Source organism: Haliotis rufescens, unplaced genomic scaffold (genome assembly GCF_023055435.1).
Source record: "Haliotis rufescens isolate VD_foot unplaced genomic scaffold, xgHalRufe1.0.p SCAF_5, whole genome shotgun sequence".
NCBI classification, from domain to species: Eukaryota; Metazoa; Mollusca; class Gastropoda; order Lepetellida; family Haliotidae; genus Haliotis; species Haliotis rufescens.
In genome coordinates, this window is record NW_025964223.1 from 19,249,615 (window position 1) to 19,269,410 (window position 19,796).

The 19,796-nt window shown below is 43.7% G+C and overlaps 1 protein-coding gene across 1 annotated transcript in view; it reads right to left on the reverse strand.

Annotated features, from left to right (window-relative positions):
* The window catches only part of LOC124145256 (cleavage stimulation factor subunit 3-like), a 53,367-nt gene that overhangs the window by 12,343 nt on the left and 21,228 nt on the right, over window positions 1-19,796 (reverse strand). The window contains exons 4-10 of the mRNA XM_048383616.1: window positions 9,176-9,208; window positions 8,878-8,975; window positions 6,756-6,857; window positions 6,003-6,129; window positions 2,699-2,857; window positions 1,019-1,100; window positions 23-132 (exon numbers count right to left, since the gene is read on the reverse strand). Of these exons, the coding sequence (XP_048239573.1) occupies window positions 23-132; window positions 1,019-1,100; window positions 2,699-2,857; window positions 6,003-6,129; window positions 6,756-6,857; window positions 8,878-8,975; window positions 9,176-9,208 (711 nt within the window). The remainder of the gene's footprint in view (window positions 1-22; window positions 133-1,018; window positions 1,101-2,698; window positions 2,858-6,002; window positions 6,130-6,755; window positions 6,858-8,877; window positions 8,976-9,175; window positions 9,209-19,796) is intronic.

Here is a 19,796-nt window from a genome sequence, read left to right on the forward strand (position 1 = left end):
AGTGGCAAATATTGATACGTACCCCCTTCTCGGACAGAATCTTGGAGGACTGCTCCAGATACGCGGCGGCCTCGTACCAGATGTCAGGATGGAAACCCAGACACAGCAGACACTGCTCGTATGCAAACATCACTGAAACACAGACACAAGATGAAACCATGTATCAGACTCTCTGATGATGGATGACACACATAGACTGTCCTTTCCTCCAAGCAAGGAGTCAGGTTACCCTGCTTCCAGCAATGAGTGAGTGAGTTTAACACAGCTTTTAGCAATATTCCAGCAATATCAAGGCGGGGGACACTGGAAAAGGGGCATCACACATTTTACCCATGTCGGGAATCGAACCTATGTCTTTGGCGTGACGAGCAAACGCTTTAACTACTAGGCTAGCGACTGCCCCCTGTTAATAGCAAAGGCACCACTACATAACCTGCTTGATAGGTGTAAAAACTTTTGAGAAGCTTAGTTGTATGGTTCGGGAGATATGGTTGACAAGAGCACTACCCTCAAATTTCCTAAGTTCATCATATTTCCATGGAAACGACAAAAATATAAAATTCTAAAAATCTCGTAATAGCAAAAGGCACTTCTACTGAGCCTGATTGTTAAGTGTACCAAGTTTTGGGAAGCTAGGTTGTATGGTTTAGGAAATATGCTCCGGACAAGAGCACTACCCTCAAATTTCCTAAGTTCATCATATTTCCATGGAAACGACAAAAATAAAAAATTCTAAAAATCTCTAAATAGCAAAAGGCACTACTACTGAGCCTGATTGTTAAGTGTACCAAGTTTTGGGAAGCTAGGTTGTACGGTTTAGGAAATATGCTCCAGACAAACAATGATTACAGACGGACGGACGGGCGGCTGGACAGAGGGACATTCTGATGGCTATATCCCCCCATTATATGTCGGGGGGATAACAAACAAACAAAGAGACAAAGAATACCCATCCCAGCACATGCAAACTATGGTCAGTTGTCCTCATGTTGTCGTCCATCACGACGCTCGGTATTACCTCTCTTGGTTATCAGGGCATGGTCCTCTGTCCTGAGGGGGTTACTCTTTTCCCACGCGATGTATTTCTTCCACAGGTCGACCTGGTGGGGAAACAGGGTCACAGTTTACATCAGGGGTTTACTACTCTATGGAAGTATACTGTATATTGTTTTCCTCAGACGGCAAATCATTAAATAATACAGGTAATCCAGCAAATATACGACTCACAAAAAAAGTTAAGGACTACCAAATTTTTATTATTACTATAGTTAATCTGACATGTCCAATCTTTGATATTACTATAGTTTATTACTTGTCCGTGAAGAGATCACCCGTTTAATAAACATACAGCTGTATTACACATTGTGTAATACCACAACGCGTGTACTTTCGGAACATGGTTCTAGAACAAATATAGAAAGCTCTCAACATTATTGTAAACTTTGAGGCCCGTTCCACAAGGTGATCGTATTGTAGTGCAACAACAGTCGTTAGTCTGTTAAAGTATGTGAGTTGCGATAGTCTTAGACCTACGATAATTTTGTGAATTCTAAAGGTGGACCGTTATGTGGTATTAAATTCATACGTTTCAACTTTTGACGTGTTTGAAGTATTATTCTGTTAAACTCAATTAGACTAGGCTGTGGATCGTGTAAGTGTCAGCCTATTCATAATTCTAAAAACGTTATAAATGGCAAGTAATAAATAAAATACGAAACTCGCTCCCGTGTAAGACCAATTTTATGAAACTCATGAATAGTTGTGGTATCTGACTCGCTTTCGCTCATCAGATACTACAACTATTCACTCGTTTCATAAAATTGGTATTACACGGGAGCTCGTTTAGTATTCTATATTAATCTGTCAAAGATTAACTATAGTAATATGGGGGGCACGGGTGGCCCAGTCGTCTAAGGCGCCGTGATTCACTGTGCAGAGTTGTGTCCCTTGTGCACGCCAGAAACCTATGATTGTGGGTTCGAATCCCGGTTCGCCCCGATTATGTTTCTAGGTTTGTCAGCACCATACCCGTGCTCGTGGGTTTCACCGAAGTGGTAAGCGTCTGAGACCTGCATCACTTCGGGCTTTCCTCCCACATTAAGCTGACACGCCGCGATATAACTGGAATACTGTTAAAAGCGGTGTTAAACCCAACTCACTCACTCACTCATATCACAATAGTTAATCTGTCATAGATTAACTATAGTAATATGAAAGAATAGGGAGGTCCTTAACTATTTTTTAGCAGTATATTATGAAACACACTGACCTTGGCCCCTTGCCGCAGAGCAATCTTAGTGTTAAGGTGATGCTAGATCGATGATTAGCATGGAAGTCATGGGACTCAGGTCAACTTAAGTTCCTTAACTTATATGGTATGTAAAGGCTATATACCTTGTACCTACATAGGGAATACAACCCATGAGTTGGTGCATGGCCTAGTGGCCTACTCCAGAGTAAATACTGACACGCTAACAGAGAGTAGGACAATAGCTTCCCACCTGTTTGGCTTCATTAACTGTATTTTGTGGTGGGACGGATGGCTGGCTCCGGTCAAGACTTAACTTATATGGTATGTAAAGGCTATATACCTTGTACCTACATAGGGAATACAACCCATGAGTTGGTGCATGGCCTAGTGGCCTACTTCAGAGTAAACACTGACACACTAACAGAGAGTAGGACAATAGCTTCCCACCTGTTTGGCTTCATTAACTGTGTTTTGTGGTGGGACGGATGGCTGGCTTCGGTCAAGACCCCGAGTAGCCAGCTCATACTCCTTAGCAACTCGTCTGGCGTTCATGTAGTCCCGAGCTCGATCCTCTGTCATCTTCTTGGCTATCAAGGGGTTGATGCTCTATAAAACACCCATGTGTCTATCAAGGTACTGATAGCTTGTTAGGTACAAACACAATGTCTGGCGATCAAGGGGTTGATTCTCTGTAACACACCCATGAACTTGATATCTTGATATCCTGAAAGTTCCACCCTTCATATCTAAAATTTGTAGACAGTGTCATCCTGAACACTACATCTCCACGACACCTTCACAGCTCCATCCTGAACACTACATCTCCACGACATCTTCACAGTGACATCCTAAACACAACATCTCCCCGACACCTTCACAGTGTCATCCTGAACACTACATCTCCCCGACATCTTCACAGCTCCATGCTGAACACTACATCTCCCCGACATCTTCACAGTGACATCCTAAACACTACATCACCCCGACACCTTTACAGCTCCATCCTGAACACTACATCTCCCCGACACCTTCACAGTGTCATCCTGAACACTACATCTCCCCGACACCTTCACAGTGTCATCCTAAACACAACATCTCCCCAACACCTTCACAGTGACATCCTAAACACAACATCTCCCCGACACCTTCACAGCTCCATTCTGAACACTACATCTCCCCGACACCTTCACAGTGTCATCCTGAACACAACATCTCCCCGACATCTTCACAGCTCCATCCTGAACACTACAGCTCCCCGACATCTTCACAGTGACATCCTAAACACTACATCTCCCCGACATCTTCACAGCTCCATCCTGAACACAACATCTCCCCGACACCTTCACAGTGTCATCCTGAACACTACATCTCCCCGACATCTTCACAGTGACATCCTAAACACAACATCTCCCCGACACCTTCACAGTGACATCCTGAACACTACATCTCCCCGACATCTTCACAGTGTCATCCTAAACACAACATCTCCCCGACACCTTCACAGCTCCATCCTAAACACTACATCTCCCCGACACCTTCACAGCTCCATCCTGAACACTACATCTCCCCGACATCTTCACAGTGACATCCTAAACACAACATCTCCCCGACACCTTCACAGCTCCATCCTGAACACTACATCTCCCCGACACCTTCACAGCTCCATCCTGAACACTACACCTCCCCGACACCTTCACAGTGTCATCCTAAACACTACATCTCCCCGACATCTTCACAGTGTCATCCTGAACACTACATCTCCCCGACACCTTCACAGTGTCATCCTAAACACTACATCTCCCCGACATCTTCACAGTGTCATCCTAAACACTACATCTCCACGACACCTTCACAGTGTCATCCTGAACACTACATCTCCCCGACATCTTCACAGTGTCATCCTAAACACTACATCTCCCCGACACCTTCACAGTGACATCCTGAACACTACATCTCCACGACACCTTCACAGTGACATCCTAAACACTACATCTCCCCGACATCTTCACAGTGTCATCCTAAACACAACATCTCCCCGACACCTTCAGTGACATCCTGAACACTACATCTCCCCGACATCTTCACAGTGTCATCCTAAACACTACATCTCCCCAACACCTTCACAGCTCCATCCTGAACACTACATCTCCCCGACACCTTCACAGTGACATCCTAAACACAACATCTCCCCGACACCTTCACAGTGACATCCTAAACACAACATCTCCCCGACACCTTCACAGTGACATCCTAAACACAACATCTCCCCGACATCTTCACAGTGACATCCTAAACACAACATCTCCCCGACACCTTCACAGTGTCATCCTGAACACAACATCTCCCCGACATCTTCACAGTGTCATCCTGAACACTACATCTCCCCGACATCTTCACAGTGTCATCCTGAACACAACATCTCCCCAACACCTTCACAGTGACATCCTAAACACAACATCTCCCCGACACCTTCAGAGTGTCATCCTGAACACAACATCTCCCCGACATCTTCACAGTGTCATCCTGAACACTACATCTCCCCGACATCTTCACAGTGTCATCCTGAACACTACATCTCCCCGACATCTTCAGTGTCATCCTGAACACTACATCTCCCCGACATCTTCACAGTGTCATCCTAAACACAACATCTCCCCGACACCTTCACAGTGTCATCCTGAACACTACATCTCCCCGACACCTTCACAGTGACATCCTGAACACTACATCTCCCCGACATCTTCACAGTGACATCCTAAACACAACATCTCCCCGACACCTTCACAGTGACATCCTGAACACTACATCTCCCCGACATCTTCACAGTGTCATCCTAAACACTACATCTCCCCGACACCTTCACAGTGACATCCTGAACACTACATCTCCCCGACACCTTCACAGTGACATCCTAAACACAACATCTCCCCGACATCTTCACAGTGACATCCTAAACACTACATCTCCCCGACATCTTCACAGTGACATCCTAAACACAACATCTCCCCGACACCTTCACAGTGTCATCCTGAACACTACATCTCCACGACACATTCACAGTGTCATCCTAAACACTACATCTCCCCGACATCTTCACAGTGACATCCTAAACACAACATCTCCCCGACACCTTCACAGTGTCATCCTAAACACTACATCTCCCCGACATCTTCACAGTGACATCCTAAACACAACATCTCCCCGACACCTTCACAGTGTCATCCTAAACACTACATCTCCCCGACATCTTCACAGTGACATCCTAAACACAACATCTCCCCGACATCTTCACAGTGTCATCCTAAACACTACATCTCCACGACACCTTCACAGTGTCATCCTAAACACTACATCTCCACGACACCTTCACAGTGTCATCCTAAACACTACATCTCCCCGACATCTTCACAGTGACATCCTAAACACAACATCTCCCCGACACCTTCACAGTGACATCCTAAACACAACATCTCCCCAACACCTTCACAGCTCCATCCTGAACACTACATCTCCCCGACACCTTCACAGTGACATCCTAAACACAACATCTCCCCAACACCTTCACAGCTCCATCCTGAACACTACATCTCCCCGACATCTTCACAGTGACATCCTAAACACTACATCTCCCCGACATCTTCACAGTGACATCCTAAACACAACATCTCCCCGACACCTTCACAGTGACATCCTAAACACAACATCTCCCCAACACCTTCACAGCTCTAACTGTAGTGTGCCTCTGACTTACATTTTCGTAGTTGCAGTAGTCCTTCCACAGGATCTCTATATTGATCATCGGATTGATGACGCCTCTCTGGTACACCTTCCGTACCGCCGTGATCCGCTGGTTCTCTGCATAAGATCCCACAGCCTCGCTGTATCAACAAGCATAACATCATCACCATGACAGCAACAGTAATATCTTTCAGGCGGCAAAATATTTTGGACACGTTGCTTGTTTGAGGGAGACGAGGCTCCACAGTAAGGAGTCAATTTTCTGACAGGATTATCATTAACGTCTGTATTTATATAAACAGGAAAATAAAAGTTTGGTATTTGTGATCCTTACTTCTTATGTTCAGTATACAAATCAGTTAGCAGGTACATTTCGAATGGCTTCACTCAAAATTGTGACGTTTTACATATTAGTATGGATAGCAAGAACCTGATGTGGGAAATGGAGCTAAGTTTGTGTTATTATTTAATTTCATTGTCTTAGAAGCAAAACAAAATAATCAAGAGGTTTAACCCAGTACACTTCTTAAAAGTCTAAGCTGCAGCAACAAGGGATGCCAGGGGCACACTAATTATCCTAAGAAGGCATGAAACCCAGCCCTTATTCATAACAAGTGAACACATTCACCATGTGCCCTCACCATGTGTCTGTCATGCTGCACTACCCGGGTACCCTTAGGAATAGATACATAGTACACGAAAAGACAAGTCAACTTCTTTCCTGTTGACAACAAGTTCATGGGATATTTCAGTGTATCATACTCACACAGACTTGAGGAAGGCAATGTAGTCAGTCCAGATCTGGTACGACATGATGTCCATACCTATCTTCTCCAGGGCAAAGTCATACGCCTGTGCCATCTTCTCTCTGTACAACGATAACAACATGAATGATGGACTAGACTGTCCTGTATGATGAGACTTCAAAGAACTGTATGATAGGGGAGATTGACCTGTATGATAGGGGAGATTGACCTGAATGATGGGGGTAATTGACCTGTATGATGAGACTTCAAAGAACTGTATGATAGGGGAGAATGACCTGTACGATAGAGCAGATTGACCTGAATGATGGGGGGATTGACCTGTTTGATAGGGGAGATTGACCTGTATGATGGGGGAGGATTGACCTATATGATGGTGAGGTTGACCTGTATGATAGGGGAGATTGACCTGTATGATAGAGGAGATTGACCTGAATGATGGGGGGATTGACCTGTTTGATAGGGGTGATTGGCCTGTATGATGGGGAGAGATTGAACTGTATGATGGGGGTATTGACCTGTATGATCGGGTAAGATTGACCTGTATGATAGAACAGATTGACCTGAATGATGGGGGGATTGACCTGTTTGATAGGGGAGATTGACCTGTATGATAGAGGAGATTGACCTGAATGATGGGGGGATTGACCTGTTTGATAGGGGAGATTGGCCTGTATGATGGGGAGAGATTGAACTGTATGATGGGGGTATTGACCTGTATGATCGGGTGAGATTGACCTGTATGATAGAACAGATTGACCTGAATGATGGGGGGATTGACCTGTTTGATAGGGGAGATTGGCCTGTATGATGGGGAGGTTGATCTGTCTGATAGGGGAGATTGACCTGTTTGATATGGAGGGGCTCACCTGTATGGTGGGGAGAGTGACCTGTATGATGGGGAGAGATTGAACTGTATGATGGGGGTATTGACCTGTATGATAGGGGAAGACTGACCTGTATGATAGGGGAGATTGACCTGAATGATGGGGGTAATTGACCTGTATGATGAGACTTCAAAGAACTGTATGATAGGGGAGAATGACCTGTACGATAGAGCAGATTGACCTGAATGATGGGGGGATTGACCTGTTTGATAGGGGAGATTGACCTGTATGATGGGGGAGGATTGACCTATATGATGGTGAGGTTGACCTGTATGATAGGGGAGATTGACCTGTATGATAGAGGAGATTGACCTGAATGATGGGGGGATTGACCTGTTTGATAGGGGTGATTGGCCTGTATGATGGGGAGAGATTGAACTGTATGATGGGGGTATTGACCTGTATGATCGGGTAAGATTGACCTGTATGATAGAACAGATTGACCTGAATGATGGGGGGATTGACCTGTTTGATAGGGGAGATTGACCTGTATGATAGAGGAGATTGACCTGAATGATGGGGGGATTGACCTGTTTGATAGGGGAGATTGGCCTGTATGATGGGGAGAGATTGAACTGTATGATGGGGGTATTGACCTGTATGATCGGGTGAGATTGACCTGTATGATAGAACAGATTGACCTGAATGATGGGGGGATTGACCTGTTTGATAGGGGAGATTGGCCTGTATGATGGGGAGGTTGATCTGTCTGATAGGGGAGATTGACCTGTTTGATATGGAGGGGCTCACCTGTATGGTGGGGAGAGTGACCTGTATGATGGGGAGAGATTGAACTGTATGATGGGGGTATTGACCTGTATGATAGGGGAAGACTGACCTGTATGATGGGGTGAGATTGACCTGTTTGATAGGGAGATTGACCTGTATGATGGGGTGAGATTGAACTGTATGATGGAGTGAGATTGAACTATGATGGAGTGAGATTGAACTGTATGATTGGGGTATTGACCTGTATGATGGAGGAAGATTGACCTGTGTGATGGGGTGAGATTGAACAGTATGATAGGGAGATTGACCTGTATGATGAGGTGAGATTGAACAGTATGATAGGGAGATTGACCTGTATGATGGGCTGAGATTGAACTGTATGATAGGGAGATTGACCTGTATGATAGGGGGGGATTGACCTGTATGATGGAGGGAGATTGACCTGTATGATGGAGGGAGATTGACCTGTATGATGGAGGGAGATTGACCTGTATGAGACAACACTGACCTGTATGATGGGAGGCTACCCTTGGTCTCCTTGATATAGTTGAGGTAGAGTTTCCAAAGTTCGATGTTGAGCACCTTGATCAGACATCTCTGGAACAACTGGTGAAGGAGACACACAGTGACATCAAAGGGACGTGTCTAAGAGATATCCTGAGGTTCACCGGATTTGCTCAACTATTTACATAAAATATCGTAATTTGTATGCACTTGGCATGTTTTGTCTACTGTTTAAAGACGTCAAATTATTCTGCAGTGTATTTTAAAAGGATTACGTCTATCTAAATCATCAAGAGTCTCACCTTTTCCACTCGTTCATAATTCTTGAGTTTTAACTGAAATGACAGAAAATGTAATATATAGTTTGCTGTAAAGATGAGGACATTGGGCAAATCAAAGAAGGTGGGCAAGGCCAGGGGACTTTTGTCCACTGAAGTCAAAGTGCTTCAATGTCCATGTGTGACTTCATCTGACACAATGGCCTCACTGACTGTCATACTAACTATGAAAACTTGTTGCAGGTGGGCTCGTGGTCTTCGTATATATGATGGGTTGTATGTGGGCCTGTTGTCTTTGTATATATACTACCAACAAAAAGTAAGGGAACTGATGAAATGATTGTGAAGGTGTAATAACGATAAATGTCTGTAAAATTAATTTCAGGGGTAGATAAATATCTGGTGTGTTGGGTGATCAATGCACGACATCTTGATGGCATACTTTTGATTAACTGGCACCTGGTTGGTCTTGGTATTGCACGCCATTACACACCTGAAGAGCAACACCAAGCTGGAACACTCTACTCCCAAGAACATTCCACAGATGTTCTGTTAGGGACATGTCAAGGTTGGTTGGTTGGTTTGTTTGTTGTTTTACGTCGCACTCAGCAATATTCCAGCTATATGACGACGGTCTGTAAATAATCGAGTCTGGACAAGACAGTCCAGTGATTAATATCATGAGCATCGATCCACGCAATTGGGATCGATGACATGCATCAACCAAGTCAGCACGCCTGACCACCCAATCCCGTTCGTCGCCTTTTACGACAAGCATAGTCGCCTTTTACGGCAAGCATGGGTTGCTGAAGACCTCAAGGACAAATCCAATGTCTGTATGCCGTGGGAGCTAATCGGGCATTGTCATCTCGCTGTTCAAAATTTCTGCCGATAATTCTGGCGAATGGAACATCGACAGGACGAAAAAATATCATCAACATATCACTGGCCAGTCAAATGTTCATTCACAATAACCAAATCTGTTCGCCTGTCACGTGTGATAACGCCCCACACCATGACACTACAACCCCCATACTGATCATGCCCAAGAATTGTTGCCCTAGCATACTGCTTGCCACTGCGTTGCCTTCTTGTTATTGTTCGGAATTATGTATTGTTAACAGGAGTAGATTTGAATTGTGTTGTACAGTGTATATAATGGGACGATCTTGTCTAGGTGTCTTCTTTTTTAGGAGGTCTCATTGATACCCCACCAATGTTGCTTGTCCTGCGGTCAAGAAATTACACTTCCTGATTTGCCAAACATTCTTCCGACCTCTATCATATCCACAACTTGCCATTTTGTCTGTTCATCAAGATACTGTCTCAGGGACATTTATAAGTGTGTGCTTAGCTCAACTGCATTCGTGATTGTGAGTTCCCCTTTCGGGAACACTTTGGCTTCTGTGCATCACATGCTGTTCATGCATGATGTGAAAATTCATTGCGATTAGATGTTGCATTCAAATGCAACCCCAGAGCATTTTCCTTTCTCTTTCTTTGTTTTTTAATGCCGCACTCAGCAATATTCCAGCTATATGTCGGCGGTCTGTAAATAATCGAGAGTGGACCAGACAATCCAGTGATTGACATCATGAGCATCAATCCACGCAATCTTGATCGATGACATGCAACAACCAAGTCAGTGAGCCTGACCACCCGATCCCATTAGTCGCCTCTAACAACAAGCATAGTTGCCTTTTATGGCAAGTATGGGTTGATGAAGACCTATTCTACCTCATATCTTTACAGGTCCCACAGTATTGTAAATGGACACTTAAACGGTAGCTACATTTAAATCATTAGTTCTTATTAAAACCTGATTTTTTGTCGGTAGTATATGACAGGTTGCCTGCAAGTGGACTTGTCTTTGTAACTATAAAATATTATTACATGTAGTCTTAGTATCTGTGATGGGTTGGTTGCAAGTGGACATATTGTCCTTGTGACTGTGACAGGTTGGTTGCATGTGAGCCTGGTTACTTCTAACAAGTCAAGCCTTCAATAGGCATTCTTCATAACTTCATAGACCAAATATCTGTGATTCTGCTTATTGACAGATTTCTAAAGATGATTATCTTAATCACCATGTTATGACACCCGATGTTGAATCAGTTCAGTAACAAATTAGTACCATTAGAACATGTCTTTGCAACTTTAATGGGTTGGTTGCACATCGGCTTGTTGTCTTTGCAGCTTTAATGGGTTGGTTGCACATGGGTCTGTCTTAGTAACAGTAATGGGTTGGTTGCACATGAGCTTCTTGTCTTAGTATCTGTTATGGGTTGGTTGCACATGGGCTTGTTGTCTTTGCAACTTTAATGGGTTGGTTGCACATGGGCTTGTCTTAGTATCTGTAATGGGTTGGTTGCACATGGGCTTGTTGTCTTTGCAACTTTAATGGGTTGGTTGCACATGGGCTTGTCTTAGTATCTGTAATGGGTTGGTTGCACATGAGCTTCTTGTCTTTGAACCTTTTATGGGTTGGTTGCACGTGGGCTTGTCTTAGTATCTGTAATGGGTTGGTTGCATATGGGCTTGTTTTCTTTGAATGTTTAATGGATTGGTTGCACATGGGCTTGTTGTCTTTGCAACAACAGTTCAGTAGCAAATTAGTACCATTTCCTGTTGCAGTAATTGTAACAATGTCATCTGCATAAGCGGGTATGACAATCTAACAAAAAATCAGATCTTACTTCTCGCTACTGCTAAACAGAGATCTGAGAACATCCCATTACGGGTCACATCAGAATGAACTGTCATCTATCCAGTCAGAGCATTGCTTACCAGATCGGGAAAGAAACAGTTGAAATGGGTTTTTTAAATCATATATACTCGAATAGGTGACCAGGGGTATCCTGAATGACAGTTACGGGCTGAACGCCTGACTCATAGCCATTTCAGAACAGTTTTCAAATTTGGAATCGAGACCTTTGTCAAAATATGTCTCAAAGCGCAGTCTGGCAAGGATGTCGTCAGTTTGAAAGTGATGCTGAAAAGCTCGAGAAACACTGCTTTCTGATTGGCTAATGTTGATTTTCTGGTTAGCCATTCCATTGGTTGGTCAACTGGCAAAAAGGTTGTTCTAACATGACCTGTAATGAGACGAGTGGTGGTAGCGAGAACATAGACCTGATTTTTTAAGAGGTTGCCGGTAAACTGACACAATCATCACTGATATTACACGCAGGAACATCTCATTAATTGTCATCTTACAAAGGGGGTAAGGAGGCATCTTGGTTTTAGGCTGCACTTTACTTTGAATCATGGTGTGCACTGTCCATTCAGCTGGACACAGAATTTTACATCTTACATAGATTGATTTCATGGCATTTAAAACACCAATGCTGATCCTACACAGTTTGCCCCCGAGTATCTGTCAAAAAAGGTGAGGTGAAATGGGGTTTAACGTCGCGTCCAAGATTATTGCACTTAAATAGCGAGGTGCATGCACGTGTGTGTGTGTGGCTGCTTATTCTACTCCGGACTGATGCCAATTTATAGTGCTAGCATACTGAGATACCATGCCACAGTTTAACATGAATACCCCACTCAGACAGTCTACTGACTCCGAGCTGACCAGTCCTTGTTTTAGCCCCTTAATGCAGAACTCAAGACAGGGTAACAACAAGTACCATCTTTTAAAGCCTTTTGGTATGATGTGGCCAGGGATCAAACCCTGGACCTTCCACTCTCCTGGCTGACGCTCTACCACTAGACCACGGAGGCGGTTGCCTGTCCAAAAAGGTAGTTGCTTTCTTGTCTACAAATGCAACAAGGTCAACCGTTTTCACTCTCACATCTCGATCATGCAAAACATTGTTGACACTTGTTTCTCTTCATCTTCTGCAACAACTGTTGCCGAACAGGTTATAAGTTCAACCTGATAACTGAGTCTTCAGAACACCACAGTAATGTCTAACAGTTGAACTTGCCAGTGTGATGCCTCTCAATGACATGGGAACTCTGGGCTTAGCAGTAGAACACTTGCATGTGGGCTTACTATCTATAATGGGGTTGTGTTGCATGTGAGCTTTGTATCATTAATGGGTTGGTTGCACATGGGCTTGTCTTAGTATGTCTGGGCAACTCTAAGTATCTGTCATAGGTTGGTTGCACATGGGATTGTTTACTACCAGTAATGGGTTGCTTGCACATGGGCTTGTCTTAGTATCTGTAATGAGTTGGTTGCACATGGGCTTGTTTTGGTATCTGTAATGGGTTGGTTGCACATGGGCTTGTCTTAGTATCTGTAATGGGTTGGTTGCACATGGGCTTGTCTTAGTATCTGTAATGGGTTGGTTGCACATGGGCTTGTTGTCTTAGTATCTGTAATGGGTTGGTTGCACATGGACTTGTCTTAGTATCTGTAATGGGTTGGTTGCACATGGGCTTGTTGTCTCTGCACCTTTAATGGGTTGGGTTGGTTGCACATGGGCTTGTCTTAGTATCTAAAATGAGTTGGTTGTACATGGGCCTGTCTTAGTATCAGTAATGGGTTGGTTGCACATGGGCTTGTCTTAGCATCAGTAATGGGTTGGTTGCACATGGGCCTGACTTAGTATCAGTAATGAGTTGGTTGCACATGGACTTGTTGTCCTAATATCTGTAATTGGTTTGTTGCACATGGGCTTGTTGTCTTTTAACCTTTAATGGATTGGTTGCACATGGGCTTGTCTCAGTATCTCTAATAGGTTGGTTGCACAAGGGCTTGTCTTAGCATCTTTATAAGTTGGTTGTACATGGGCTTGTTGTCTTTGAAGGATTAATGGGTTGGTTGTACATGGGCTTTTCTTAGTATCTGCAATGGGTTAGTCGCACATGGGCTTGTTGTCTTTGCACCTTTAATGGGTTGGTTGCATATGGGCTTGTCTTAGTATCTGTAATGACTTGGTTGCACATGGGCTTGTCTTAGTATCTAAAATGAGTTGGTTGTAGATGGGCCGGTCTTACTATCAGTAATGGGTTGGTTGCATATGGGCTTGTTTAGTACCAGTAATGGGTTGGTTGCACATGGGTTTCTTGTCCTTATATCTGTAATGGGTTGGTTGCACATGGACTTGTTATCTTTGAACCTTTAATGGGTTGGTTGCACATGGGCTTGTCTTAGTATCTGTGATGGGTTGGTTGCACATGGGCTTGTCTTAGTATCTCTCATTAGTTGGATGCACATGGGCTTGTTGTCTTTGGAACTTTAATGGGTTGGTTGCACATGGGCTTGTCTTAGTATCTGTAATGAGTTGGTTGCACATCGGCTTGTTGTCTTTGAAGGATTAATGGGTTAGTTGTACATGGGCTTGTCTTTGTATCAGTAACGGGTTGGTTGCACAAGGGCTTGATGTCTTAGTATCTGTGATGGGTTGGTTGCACATGGGTTTGTTGTCTTTGAATGTTGAATAGGTTGGTTGCACATGGGCTTGTCTATGTATCTAAAATAAGTTGGTCGTACATGGGCCTGTCTTAGTATCTGTAATGGGCTGGCTGCACAAGGGCTTGTATTAGTATCTGTAATGAGTTGGTTGCACATGGGCTTGTTGCCTTAGCATCAGTAATGGGTTGGTTGCATGTTGGCATGTCTTAGTATCAGTAATGGGTTTTTTGCACATGGGCTTGTCTTAGTATGAGCAACAGGTTGATTGCACATGGGCTTGTCTTTGTATCTGTAATGAGTTGGTTGCACAAGGGCTTGTCTAAGTATCTGTAATGAGTTGGTTGCACAAGGGTTTGTATTAGTATCTGTAATGAGTTGGTTGCACAAGGGCTTGTATCAGTATCTGTAATTGGTTGGTTGCATGTTGGCATGTCTTAGTATCAGTAATGGGTTTTTTGCACATGGGCTTGTCTTAGTATGAGCAACAGGTTGATTGCACATGGGCTTGTCTTTGTATCTGTAATGAGTTGGTTGCACAAGGGTTTGTATGAGTATCTGTAATGAGTTGGTTGCACAAGGGCTTGTATCAGTATCTGTAATGAGTTGGTTGCACAAGGGTTTGTATTAGTTTCTGTAATGAGTTGGTTGCACAAGGGTTTGTATTAGTGTCTGTAATGAGTTGGTTGCACAAGGGTTTGTCTTAGTATCTGTAATGGGTTGGTTGCACATGGGTTTGTATTAGTATCTGTAATGAGTTGGTTGCACAAGGGTTTGTCTTAGTATCTGTAATTGGTTGGTTCCATATGGGCTTGTCTTAGTATATATAATGGGTTGGTTGCACATGGGCTTGCCTTAGTATCTGAAATGAGTTGGTTGCACATGGGCTTGTTGCCTTAGCATCTGTAATGGGTTGGTTGCACATGGGCTTGTTGCCTTAGTATCTGTAACGGGTTGGTTGCACATGGGCTTGTTGTCTTAGTATCTGTAATGGGTTGGTTGTACATGGGCTTGTCTTTGTATCTAAAATGAGTTGGTTGCACAAGGGCTTGTATTAGTATCTGTAATGAATGGTTGCACAAGGGTTTGTATTAGTATCTGTAATGAGTTGGTTGCACATGGGCTTGTTGCCTTAGTATCTGTAATGGGTTGGTTGCACATGGGCCTGTCTTAGTATCAGTAATGAGTTGGTTGTAGATGGGCTTGTTTAGTACCAGTAATGGGTTGGTTGCACATGGGCTTGTCTTAGTATCTAAACTGAGTTGGTTGTACATGGGCTTGTCTTAGTATCAGTAATGAGTTGGTTGCATATGGGCAAGTCTTAGTATCTGTAATGGGTTGGTTGCACATGGGCCTGTCTTAGTATCAGTAATGAGTTGGTTGTAGATGGGCTTGTTTAGTACCAGTAATGGGCTGGTTGCACATGGGCCTGTCTTAGTATGTCTGGGCAACTCTAAGTATCTGTCATAGGATGGTTGCACATGGGATTGTTTAGTACTAGTATTCATGTTTCATGTGGGCTTGTCTCCGTATCTGTAATGGGTTGGTTTCATGTGGGCTTGTCTTCGTATCTGTAATGGGTTGGTTTCATGTAGGCTTGTCTTCGTATCTGTAATGGGTTGGTTTCATGTGGGCTTGTCTTTGTATCAGTAATGGGTTGGTTTCATGTGGGCTTGTCTTAGTATCTGTAATGGCTTTGATGCACATGGGCTTGTCTTAGTATATGTCATGGGTTGGTCATATTAGTTTGTTTTGTTTGTTTATTGTTTAACGCTGCACTCAGCAATATCCTAGCTGTATGACGGCGATCTGTAAATAATGAGTCTGGACCAGACAATCCAGTGATTTAAATCATGACCATCGATCCAAGCAACATGCATCAACCAAGTCAGCGAGCCTGACCCCCGATCCCGTTAGTCGCCTCTCCGACAAGCATAGTCGCCTTTTATCACAAGCATAAGTTACTGAAGACCTATTCTACCCCGGATCTTCATGGGTCTGGGCTAGTTGTATATGGGTTTGTCTTAGTACCTCTAATGGGTTGGTTGCACATGGGCCTGTTGTCTTAGTACCTCTAATGGGTTGGTTGCACATGGGCCTGTTGTCTTAGTACCAGTAATGGGTTAGTTCATAGTTCCTGCCGACTTCCAAAACTCTAAAAAAATTACCAGTCCTACCGAACCCTAAATTTTGTGTGTTGTGTGGTTTGTATGTTTACCTGTTGTCATGGAAAGATGGCTTGCTGGCATGTTGGTGAAGTGTGAGGTGAGGTGAAATGGAGTTATAAAGCGACGTGTGTGTGCGTGCGTGTGTGTGCGTGCGTGTGCGCTAGTCCGGACTGATGCTGATTTATAATGCCAGCTCCCGCAGTTTTGACCAGTCCTTGTTTTAGCCCCTTATTGGGGCCAGACAGGGTAACAAGTACGTCTTTTGTTATGATGAGGCCTGGGATCGAACCCTGGACCTTCCGCTCTCCGAGCAGATGCTCTACCGCTAGACCATGGAGGCAGTCTTGATTGCATGAACCAGTGGAAAGATGGCTTGGTTCATGAACCCTCGGAAAGATGGCTCAGAAGGATGGCTTCTGTGCATGTCAGCTATATTTGATGGATACTTAACATGTGACCCAGGGTGGGTGGGTGGTTAGCAAGAAAAGAAAGTGTGCACAATGTCTTCCCCAGGATTGATGGATGTTAACATGTCACCAAGGTTGGTTGGGTTGCACTATATCATACCTAGAATATATGGATGGTTTGCATGTTACTAATGATAGATGGATGGTCTGCATGTTACTAGGGACTGATGGATGATTTGCATGTTACTAAGGACAGATGGATGGTTTGCATGTTTCTAATGATAGATGGATGGTTTGCATGTTACTAAGGACAGATGGATGGTTTTCATGTTGCTGCAGCTAGATGGATGGTCTGCATGTTACTAATGATAGATGGATGGTTTGCATATTACTGAGGACAGATGGATGGTTTGCATGTTACTAAGGACAGATGGATGGTTTGCATGTTACTAAGGACAGATGGATGGTTTTCATGTTGCTACAGCTAGATGGATGGTTTGCATGTTACGAATGATAGATGGATGGTTTGCATGTTACTAAGGACAGATGGATGGTTATCATGTTGCTGCAGCTAGATGGATGGTCTGCATGTTACTAATGATAGATGGATGGTTTGCATATTACTGAGGACAGATGGATGGTTTTCATGTTGCTGCAGCTAGATGGATGGTCTGCATGTTACTAATGATAGATGGATGGTTTGCATATTACTGAGGACAGATGGATGGTTTGCATGTTACTAAGGACAGATGGATGGTTTGCATGTTACTAAGGACAGATGGATGGTTTGCATGTTGCTACAGCTAGATGGATGGTTTGCATGTTACGAATGATAGATGGATGGTTTGCATGTTACTAAGGACAGATGGATGGTTATCATGTTGCTGCAGCTAGATGGATGGTCTGCATGTTACTAATGATAGATGGATGGTTTGCATATTACTGAGGACAGATGGATGGTTTGCATGTTACTAGGGACAGATGGATGGTTTGCATGTTACTAAGGACAGATGGATGGTTTGCATGTTACTAAGGACAGATGGATGGTTTGCATGTTACTAAGGACAGATGGATGGTTTTCATGTTGCTGCAGCTAGATGGATGGTTTGCATGTTACTAATGATAGATGGATGGTTTGCATGTTACTAATGATAGATGGATGGTTTGCATGTTACTGAGGACAGATGGATGGTTTGCATGTTACTAAGGACAGATGGATGGTTTGCATGTTACTGAGGACAGATGGATGGTTTGCATGTTACTAGGGACAGATGGATGGTTTGCATGTTACTAAGGACAGATGGATGGTTTGCATGTTACTAAGGACAGATGGATGGTTTTCATGTTGCTGCAGCTAGATGGATGGTTTGCATGTTACTAATGATAGATGGATGGTTTGCATGTTACTGAGGACAGATGGATGGTTTGAATTTACCTAGAAGTTACAGATAATGGTTGGATTTTTTTTTGTTACCTAGAATGTATGGGTTGTATGTTACCAAGAATGGGTGTGGGGTTTGTTACCGAGAATGGAGGGATTTGTTTGTTACCGAGAATGGAGGGATTTGCACGTTACCTGGAATGGAGGAGTTGTATATTAACTAGAATGGGTGTGGGGTAATGTTACCAAGAATGGAGGGGTTGTATTTTCCCTAGAAAGGAGGGATTTGTATGTTACCGAGAATGGAGGGATTTGCACGTTACCTGGAATGGAGGGGTTGTATATTAACTAGAATGGGTGTGGGGTAATGTTACCAAGAATGGAGGGGTTGTATTTTTCCTAGAATGGAGGGATTTGTATGTTACCGAGAATGGAGGGATTTGCACGTGACCTGGAATGGAGGGATTTGCACGTGACCTGGAATGGAGGGGTTGTATATTAACTAGAATGGGTGTGGGGTAATGTTACCAAGAATGGAGGGGTTGTATTTTCCCTAGAAAGGAGGGATTTGTATGTTACCGAGAATGGAGGGATTTGCACGTTACCTGGAATGGAGGGGTTGTATATTAACTAGAATGGGTGTGGGGTAATGTTACCAAGAATGGAGGGGTTGTATTTTTCCTAGAAAGGAGGGATTTGTATGTTACCGAGAATGGAGGGATTTGCACGTGACCTGGAATGGAGGGGTTGTATATTAACTAGAATGGGTGTGGGGTAATGTTACCAAGAATGGAGGGGTTGTATTTTCCCTAGAAAGGAGGGATTTGTATGTTACCGAGAATGGAGGGATTTGCACGTTACCTGGAATGGAGGGGTTGTATATTAACTAGAATGGGTGTGGGGTAATGTTACCAAGAATGGAGGGGTTGTATTTTTCCTAGAAAGGAGGGATTTGTATGTTACCGAGAATGGAGGGATTTGCACGTTACCTGGAATGGAGGGGTTGTATATTAACTAGAATGGGTGTGGGGTAATGTTACCAAGAATGGAGGGGTTGTATTTTTCCTAGAATGGAGGGGTTGTATATTAACTAGAATGGGTGTGGGGTAATGTTACCAAGAGTGGAGGGGTTTGTATGTTACCTAGAATGGATGAGTTGTTTGTCACCTGGAATGGAGGGGTTGTATTTTTCCTACATGGCAGGCTGTACTAAATGGATGTTTTGCATCTAAACTAGGGTGGATGCTTTTAATGTTACCTAGGTTGGGATGCTTAAGTTGTATTTGAAAACCTCACTGAGACCAGTTGAGATTGTTATGCA